The sequence below is a fragment of the Salvelinus sp. IW2-2015 genome, linkage group LG21, assembly GCF_002910315.2.
Source record: "Salvelinus sp. IW2-2015 linkage group LG21, ASM291031v2, whole genome shotgun sequence".
NCBI lineage: Eukaryota > Metazoa > Chordata > Actinopteri > Salmoniformes > Salmonidae > Salvelinus > Salvelinus sp. IW2-2015.
The window spans coordinates 1,020,091-1,030,306 of NC_036861.1; the positions used below are offsets into that span (position 1 = coordinate 1,020,091).

Here is a 10,216-nt window from a genome sequence, read left to right on the forward strand (position 1 = left end):
GTGATGTTCTATTCATGACTCGTCGTTTGGCTTAACTTCATTAAAGCCCCCGTCTGACTATAACACACACACACCACCACACACCACACACACACACACACAACACACACACACACACACACACCAGTCTCGTCCGGGACTTCCCTTCCTCGTCAATGATTTACCACAGGACACAATAGTTCCACTACTGAGGCCCAGGTGTCAAGTAGGATTTGTATATCTGGTAAACAAACACGTACAGAATACTGTAATTATTCACCACGCTTTATCGGTTGTCAGGCACCAGACTGATAATCGGTGTGTGGGCATCCAGAGGCGGTGTAGATACAGTGCAGTAATATATAGAGTTTGTAATTCAATTGAAGAATGTATTTGATACATTTTCCCTTTGTTCTTCCCTTTATTCTTTTCTCTTCTCAGCTCTTCTGTTTATTCTCTCTCTCCTTCTATGCAGTGTTTTTTTTGGGGGGGGGCATTAAATGTTGATTTGTCATTGAATTCGCTATGCAAATAAGTTGAAATGTGCCAATATAGGTTGTTAAAAAAATGCAATATCTCCCTTCTTTTCTTTCTGTCTCTGCAGCCTGTAACTGTAACCTGCACGCCAGGCGATGCCGTTTCAACATGGAGCTGTACAAGCTGTCTGGGAGGAAGAGCGGAGGAGTCTGTCTCAACTGCCGCCACAACACGGCCGGACGCCACTGTCACTACTGCAAGGAGGGTTACTACAGAGACCTGTCCAAAACCATCTCTCACAGGAAAGCCTGCAAAGGTATGAGGGGTCTGGTGAGGGCTTCTGTCCTGGTCTGACTGTTAACTCTTGTCGCTATAGTGACATGTAGCTCTATGATACACAACTGGTATCCAAAGTTACACTGTCATAAATAGAGTACATTTAGAAATTCTCCTCATCTGAAAACAGCATATTGTGATTTTTATTTATTTATTTAATAACCCAGCTAGCCATGTTGACTGGTGAATAACTAACTGCAAAGTCAGAGGAGAACCTAGAGATAACCACTACGTTATGTGGGTGGGACATCTCCTATGTAAAAGTTAAGGGCAGAATCAGGAGAATTTGATAAACACAGTGATCCATACATTCCTGGTCTGTCTTACCCCCGTCCAGCTCTGTCAGTGGAGATGGGTCAGCGGGAGCCTGTGATGAGGTAGGGGTTTGGGGGGTCTCCTCACTGACACAGAGTTATTTGGCTTCATTTGAGGCGAGGGATCGGGGGGGGTGACGGGGCAAGCAAAACAAACAGGAGAGGTGTGAAGTGATCCCCGGCGGTCAGATGAGTGAGAGGAATTCTGGGATGGGTAGGAGGCGACAGGAGGGGGGTGGGGCACTTCTACGCACGTGTGCTCATCAGGGTTCATCAGGCAGTGGGAGGGTGTAAAGGACGCCGCAATTTCCTGACATGTTTGGCCTTCACCTCGGGAGAGAAGAGGGTAAAAAGAAAGAGAGAAGGAGAAGAAAGACAAAGTTTTCAAACCTCCTATAGCTGAAGGGAAAGATAACAGGGAGCTAAGTTTTGTTCCAAACAAGCCGGTGACACCTCGAACTGCCCCGCATTCTCTCACCACACACACACACACACACACACACACATCACACACACACACAAACACACAACACCACACACACACACACACACACACACACACAACACACACACACACACACACACACACACTCTTTAGAGCGCTTCCTTCCAAGGGCGCATAAAAGGGAAATATTAGCCTCTGGCTGATTGTTAGAGCTCCATGTTTTCCCACATTATTCACGGAGGAGGTAAATAAACAAACTAAACAATCAGTTTGACAGAGAGGCTGTCTTGTCTGTCTGAGAAAAAAGTGCATCTGTGCAGCTCAACCCATAGATAAGCCATAGACACTATTCACAGGAGGAGGGATGCCTAAGTCGATGTATTTCAACTGTTATAATGTTTTCTTCATTTATCCACACCTGACATCAACACGACAGTATGAATGTGGAATAAGTGTCTATTTCCTGTATTGTTTGTGATTATTTGCTTGTGTCTGTTCAATGTCATATTTTCACATAACTGCAAAACATGGATTTGCTATAAAGTTACATTTCTGAAAGATTTGACAGAAAGAGAGCGATTGAGAGTAAACCGGTTTATCCAAACACCACATCCAGCATGATTCCTTCTTCTGCATGAAAAAAGTCCTAATAACAAAAGTCATGGAACCTAACCCAAACATCCATCCATCCCATTCTTACGGTGTTCCCAACTGACATGAACACTTCAGGGAATGTCGATTCGGAATGCAACCAGACATCCATCACGGGAGGCTTTGTATCACTAACCCCCATACTATATACCCTCCCCATCTCTGAGGCTGTCTAACTGTTGGGGATTTCACCTCTATTGTTTTTCAAATCCATCCCTTTTTCACGTGGACAARACTTGATTCTTTCAGCACCATAACTCACTCTCATGGTGGGTTTCCCTGTGATAGCTTTAAGTCTACTGATGCATTTTATCACAGTGTTGACTTAAATAATCAGATTTAATTCAATTAACATTTTAATTCAATGACATTTATTCATCAATTATATTTATTAATTTATATTTATGCCGCAGTGCTCCCCATATGTGTGTGAAGCTCCACTATCAAAAGACTACTGCTAGTCTTTTGCCCCTATTTTCAGAACCATAGCAGATTTTAATAAGGACCAAAATGAATAATCCATCTTACTCCCAGGTGAACCCTTTTACTCTGGCTTTTTATTAAAAATGATTTGCTTTACTTGAGCTATGAAAGACCTCTGGTTCTGAGTCAGAGGCCACAGAGGATTCCGAGGCGTGTGTGTGTGTGTGTGTGTGTGTGTGTGTGTGTGTGTGTGTGTGTGTGTGTGTGTGTGTGTGTCAGAGGCCACGGAGGATTTCTCAGGCGTAGTTGAATTAGGGTCAACAAACTAGCAGGAATTCGCTAATGGATTCACTGCAGCTTTGAGTAGTTAGTTAAGCCAAAGTTGAAATGCCACTCAAAACCCTCAATACGCACAATGACTATTTGGGTCTATAGCTACTGCAGAGCCTAGAGTAACCAACTTTATTTCTGTTGACATTTTGAAAGTAGTTCTAGTTTCCTAGTTAAAAAAAAAACAGTCATAGAATGTTAGGATTTACTGTCAATTATTAATTCAATATTATGTCCATTATTTAATGGCAGGAGACTTACTATACTGATGCCTTAAATATTATGTCAAAACAACTTGTCAAAAAGCTGTGAAAAATGCATCAGTGTGGACCTCTAGGCATCTAATTCTGAACTGTACGTGTGCATCCGGGACATGTTTGGCTCTGAACGTCTCTTGACTCCTTTGATTGCACCAACTGCCAACGCTACCGACATGGAAAACTGAGAACTCTCTGTGCCTCCTCCATCATCTCAATGTCTTCTTTTGCATGTCTTTCTTTCTCTCTCTTTTTCCCAGGCTGGCCTTCATCTTTTTGACTCCTGCTCGTAACTGCTTGATTCTCTCTCTCTTTGCTGCTGCTAACTTGATGGCCAAACTGTACACATCCCTCCTGTTACTTTATATGTGATATTTTTAACAGAGGTTGTGGAATATGATATGGGTCCAGTTTTTATTTCAGGAAGATTCTAAGAATGGAGTCTACATCTGTGTTTTTTATTTTTGGAATCTAGTRAGGATTGAGTCAAGCTTCTTGCTTATGTTCTCGAGAACGTTACAAGCCTTAGGGCTCAGACACACCAATAGCATTTGCTGGCCGAGAGTACTTAACACCTCTGAACGTAATTTGCGAACCGAGTGAAAAATAAAACAGAACGCGCTGAACGCTAGATCCGAGCGCCAGATCCGAACGCCAGATCCGAACGCCAGATCCGAACGCTAGATCCGAACGCTAGATCGACATTCGGTGTGATGTGTGAGAGCTGGGCAGACGTACGTAGAGGCACACAGTCTCTCTCGGTCTCTCTGTCTCTGTGTTAATGAAGTTACCACATACAGTGCTTTACCTATTATATATGATCAACTCCTATGAACCATCTCGTGCTTAGCTGGTAAAATTATTTAAAGTCTGGCATATCATAACTCAAGATAATTCAATGAAAACTAAAACCGCGTAGCTAATTTCTGTTCGCTCCACCAGTGACATAAATACACACCATGCAGCTACACTAAAGTGACAGCAATTAAGGCCCTCAGTTATTTATTGTTCAACGGGAACCTTTGCTGGGTCGCTCTTGGACAGAATAAGCCCTTTAGCAATACAAGAGGGTAGAAGAGTACAGAGTYTTGCTTTTATATGAGAAACTCGATCACTTCAAATGACTCCCATGTGAGACCATTGCGAAGGAAACTGAGAGCAACCGGCCATTTTGGCCCAGAAAGAACAGTGCCCAGAGCCTAGATTTATGGCTTCACCCCTCATTGACTAGAGCGTAAACACAGAATGCATTTTGATTGAGGACCTGGGCCCTAAGTGACTACTTTTGGAAGGTGCATCTTGTTCGTTTCTCCAACACCTTTGTTGGTAGAGCTATAATAATATCACATTTTGGCACAGTGTCCGGGCGTGGCCCAAGGCCCACCATGCGTAGAGTTTATTGGATAGGGCACCTATTGTTGATACCACAGGTGGTTGGGCCTAAATCCCAGGTCGTATAGATAGTTAATTAACATGGTATGATAGCCAAGGTGAGCAAAAAGGTAGAAGCTCTCTGGGTGGTCTGGTTACGGATCGAACAAACTCAGCACGTCAAATATTAGTTGAGTTGATGAAGAGTTTGATACGCTGGCTGCCATGGCACCCCTTTTAGGAGGTTTGTGGCCAAGTAATAGTCAGATGCTGTGATAACGGTAAAGAAACTGAATCACTGACACCAGCCTTGGATCTTTGGTTATGATGCTTTAAAAATCTGACGATGAAAGGAGTGTCTGAAAGTTATTATTTTAAGAGAAATACCAAGCTTAGTGCAGCAGGATACCATATTAGTGCCATTACTTTCATCGTAATTCACACAGTAACATCAGCCAATGTGTAATTACTTCAGTGAGTTGAACCATGAGGAACAAGTTTTACAAACAGAACAAAAATGTCTTTGTCAAAGGAAACGTACCTTCAGTTAGAATAACATGTAGAAGCTATTACGTTCTCCTCTCCATATGTCTTTTGCACTGTAGAACTTTATTAACCATAAATAACATTATGTTAGGGATTTAAAAAATAGTGTTTTTCATAACTTCTCTGGAAATGAAAAAGAAAGTCATCTTTTTGTTGCTGTTGTCAATTACAATGACTTACATGTATTGTGTTGCATGTAAAATGGCAACTATATCAGAATAATACTGTCTCTATGCCCATAGGCTCTTGCCTTGGCCAAAAGTGTGACATCCCTAAGGTTTCCAATTACTTTAATCAATAAAATACCAAAACTTATGAAAACCCAAATTGAGAGACATTCCCTGTATCAGATAAACATGTAATTKAAAAAAGGCCTGAGTCATGTAACATTATTTCATCTCTCCTCTCCACACATTTTTTTGCGGACCAGTAGAAACCTAATTATAATAGAACACAGACATGGCTCGGGTTGGGCCTTATCCAACAGCCAACAAATTATTCTTATAGGCACCGAACGCACAAACCCAAACTGAGGGGGAGCATTGCAGTTCAAACTTCAAACGCGGGCTTTATGGTAAACGATTGGCAGAGTAAAGAAATTCTCACATTGAGCAATGATCGTCTCCTATGAAGAGCGAGCTCCTTTGAAATGCCTTCCATCACCTTCCCCATTAACCAAGAACATTTTTCACTCGTATGTGTAACTCCCTCCTCAAAGTGTGTGTGTGTGTTACACTAGTAGGGAACTCAATCCTAGCTCCATCTGAGCCTCTCCAAGGTCTTCATATAGAGGAACGAAACATTTATATACAGGACCAAGGCTCTCAACCTTCAGAGCTCCTCAACTGGCTTAGTACTTTAATGGGTTGTAAAAAGCCAGGGTTCCCCAGGCTCATATAAAAAGGCCTATTCTCTCCCAGACTGCTCCTTTAACTAGCTTATCTTGAGGACCAAGAGAAGCACTTTCTCCCCACCTCAAGTGTGTGTCAAAGAGGTTGGAAGGAGCTAGCCTTTCGCTAACCTAGCTAGCCCCTGTAACTAGCTCATCATGAGGGGCTCATTAGCACTTTCTCTGCCCTCTACAAGTGTGTGTGAATGAGGCCTAGAGGATGGAAGGAGTTAGCCTTTTTCGCTAGCTAGTGTCCCTATCTTGCCCAGCCATCTGGAGTAGCTGTGAGGAAGGATAGCAGGATAACGTAGCTACTTAAGTGCTAAGTGGACTCACACTTAAAGCTTAGACTCTCACCAGGTGGATCCCCAGCAGGCTGTAGCAGTCAGAAAAGGCAGGAGGAGAGAGACACTATTGTAAATACAACCCATATTTATGTTTATTTATTTTCCTTTTTGTACTTTAACTATTTGCCCATCGTTGCAACACTGTATATAGCCATAATATGACATGAAATGTCTCTATTTGTTTGTGAGTGTAATGTTTACTGTTCATTTTATATTCTTTATTTCACTTTTGTTTATTATCTATTTCACTTGCTTTGGAAATGTAAACATGTGTTTCCCATGCCAATAAAGCCCGTTGAACTGAATTGAAATTGAGAGAGAGAGAGCATGAGCGAGCGAGAGAACGAGAGAGTCAGAGAATGAGAGAGAAAACGAGAGAACAATCGAAAAAGAGCGGCCCACCTGCAGACCATGTGCGGAGCAACTTGATTTACTGGCAGGCTTAAGCTGTGGTTAGTGGGGCAGACGCTCTTAAAAACACGGTGCTAGCTCTCAGAAGCTCTGAAGAGGGCCGCACTTTGCCCTCCCTAACGCCCCCCCTACCCCACACCCCTCCGCCCCACTGACAGGCTCTTMAATTTACGTGCCTGAAGACGTGCCCGATTGGCCTCGACACTTGTTTATAGGTTGTGTAAGCCCCCCCTCCTTTTTTCTTTGTCTCTCCCTCTCTGTTTTCTAGCCTCCAACACTCCCCACCTCTCCCAGACAAAATGAGGCAATGAAACCTGGTGACAGATTGGCCTGAAAGTGGTAATCGTTACACTCGCTTTAAAGCCCGCCGGCCTGATAACAGAGGGGGGAGGGCTACGGATTCCCCCTTCGTTGTCTGATTAAGATAAGCGAGAGTAGCAGCAACAGCTACTGACTCACATAATACAGACAAAGAGAGAGAGGTCATGATCAGATGAGCTCCTGCATTTTTCAGCATGTTCTTTAAAAAAAGATAGATATAGAGTTAGATAAACTTGGATTTTTTTGTCAGGAACATATACAGGATGCTACCCTCTACAACATAACCTTCACAACCAAATCATAACTCAAAACCTACAACCTGATTTTGGACAGAATCACCTGGAAGGCTTACAACTACCAAAGATTATTATTCCAACGCTATACAGCAGATGCTCTGGAAAACAACAGAAACCTGAAAACACCGTCCAACATGGAACTGAGTGAGTCATGTTTTGTCTGAAGCTATATTTTATTTCCAAAAACCAAGAAGAAAAATACATTACATTACTTTATACGGACTTCAATTAGCACTGATGTGTCAAGTGAGAGGTGTCAAAGCCCTTTAGCCCAACAATGGCAGGAGAGTCGCACAGTCTACTCCAACCAAATGGAGAGGCCTTAGAAAGCTGCCTCTCCTGTTTTCAGAGGTAATAAATAATACAGAACCATGGTGTATGTAAAGAATGATAGGCAAAGAAAAGACACAAACATGAAGCTCCCTTATGGAAAATCAAGAGATAATTCTACTTGCTAGACCTATATAAAGGATGGGAACATGAAGCAAAACCTCATCCATTCCACAACACAAAACCATCCCTGGCAATTGAGCACCTGTGCTTATTTAACATTCTGTTAAGCAGGGGGGGGGGGGTGGTACGAGGGGTGGACGAGACTCGGGAAGACTAAAGCCGGAGACCGAAGGGAGAAGACACGGCGGAGGTCAGCAATGTAATAAGATTACTCTGCTAGTAAGTCCAGGCACAGTAATACACGGTACAAGGCACCTAACTTCACCTTTCACCTAATCAACATAATTCGCGACACCAGCCAGGAGAAATCTCTCCCTTAAGAAAAGATACCCACCCTGCCCGAGCGGGTCAGACCAAAGAACTCTTCATTATATAACCCCACGCGAAAGTCAACCTCTCCAGGCCACAGAGTACACCCCCCGTCGCGTTATTAGAAGATGGACGGCAGTTAGAATTTTGAACCCCAGCTGGAAGGTAAGGCAGGTGGAGCCTGGAACAGGGGGTGATTAGACCCAGTCAGCCACAGACAGTCAGAACATACAGTCCAGCACGACAACACCCCTTAACTAGAACCCGAGAGCTGGAGGTGGAAGAGAGCCTCTGCACTCTGGACGTGGTGAGACCAACTTCAACAATAATAAAAAGCCAAGAGCAGGAGAAGAATCAGAGCACTAAGAGGAGAGGATTAGACCTGCTGGAGGAGAGGTTGAGGGGGAATGGCGTGTGACAGAGAACAACCATTAGAGAGGTGCCCACTCCCGACAAGAGAAGAGCACGCATGCAGAACAGTGCTCCACCTCAGCTCGACAAAAGTCTCGACACCACAGCAGAACATCCACACGCAGACCGCTGACCATAGCGTCGACATCACATGCAGAACAGACAAATGAAGAACCCAAAGCCCAGGGGATCTCGCCCCCCTCTGAGCACACCCCCCACCTGTCCGCCACCGATAAGCCCTCCTGACAAACCCCCCACACCCACTGAGGACATACACAAGACACAGATTGTACTCCTTATGGACTCAAATGGGAAATATATACAAGAAAAAAATACTTTTTCCCAAACACAGTGTGTCTAAACTCTGGTCCAAACACCCAGCGCGCCCTAGACCTTCTGTCTGAGGACCAACAGCTGGTAGTCCTACAAGAGCTGGTAGTCCCATTCACCAAACTACTAGGTGATAAACAGGTAAGGGACTCAGGGGTGTATGCTAATTTGGTATAGAGCAGACCTAACTCACTACATTATATTAATCAAAACAGAAACATTTTACATTGGGCTAGAAATTCAAAAGGAAATGATCTTAACAGAGAAAAATGTCCTCCTGTGTGCTACCTATCCCCCCACTAGAATCCCCATACTTTAATGAAGACAGCTTCTCCAATTACCTTGAATGAACTACAGGACAAAATAAAAACCCTCCAACCCAAAAAGACCTGTGGTGTTGATGGTATCCTCAATGAAATGATAAAATATATAGACAACAAATTCCAATTGACTATACTAAACCTCTTTAACATCATCCTTAGCTCTGGCATCTTCCCCAATATTTGGAACCAAAAATAACCCCAATCCACAAACGTGGAGACAAATTTGACCCCAATAAATACCGTGGGATATGCGTCAACAGCAACCTTGGGAAAATCCTCTGCATTATCATCAACATTAACATTATTAACATTATCATTAACAGCAGACTCATACATTTCCTCAGTGAAAACAATTGTACTGAGCAAATGTTAAATTGGCTTTTTACCAAATTATCGTACGACAGACCACGTATTGAGCCTGCACACCCTAATTCACAAACAAACAAACCAAAGCAAAGGCAAAGTCTTCTTATGCTTTGATGATTTCAAAAAAGCCTTTGACTCAATTTGGCATGAGTGTCTGCTCTACAAATTGATGGAAAGTGGTGTTGGGGAAAAACATTATAAAATCCATGTACACAAACAACAAGTGTGTGGTTAAAATAGGTGAAAAACACACACATTTCTTCCCACAGGGCTGTGGAGTGAGACAGGGATGCAGCTTAAAACCCACCCTCTTCAACATATATATCAACAAATTGGCGAGGGCACTAGAACAGTCTGCAGCACCCGGCCTCACCCTACTAGAATCTGAAGTCAAAGGTCTACTTTTTGCTGATGATCTGGTGCTTCTGTCACCAACCAAGGAGGGCCCACAGCAACACCTAGATCTTCTGCACAGATTCGGCCAGACCTGGGCCCAGACAGTAAGTCTCAGTAAGACCAAAATAATGGTGTTTCATAAAAGGTCCAGTCGCCAGGACCACAAATACAAATTCCATCTAGACACCGTTGCCCTAGAGCACACAAAAAAAACTATACATACCTTGGCCTAAAC

General features: G+C 43.2%; 1 protein-coding gene and 1 long non-coding RNA gene across 3 annotated transcripts in view; one reads left to right on the forward strand and one right to left on the reverse strand.

Moving 5' to 3' along the window:
- Positions 1-10,216, forward strand: part of LOC111982448 (netrin-1) — a 111,625-nt gene that overhangs the window by 64,441 nt on the left and 36,968 nt on the right. For both annotated transcript variants that reach the window (XM_024014016.2, XM_024014015.2), the window contains exon 3: positions 584-772. In XM_024014016.2, the coding sequence (XP_023869784.1) occupies positions 584-772 (189 nt within the window). The remainder of the gene's footprint in view (positions 1-583; positions 773-10,216) is intronic.
- The window catches only part of LOC111982449 (uncharacterized), a 29,256-nt gene that overhangs the window by 8,550 nt on the left and 10,490 nt on the right, over positions 1-10,216 (reverse strand). The window lies entirely within an intron of this gene.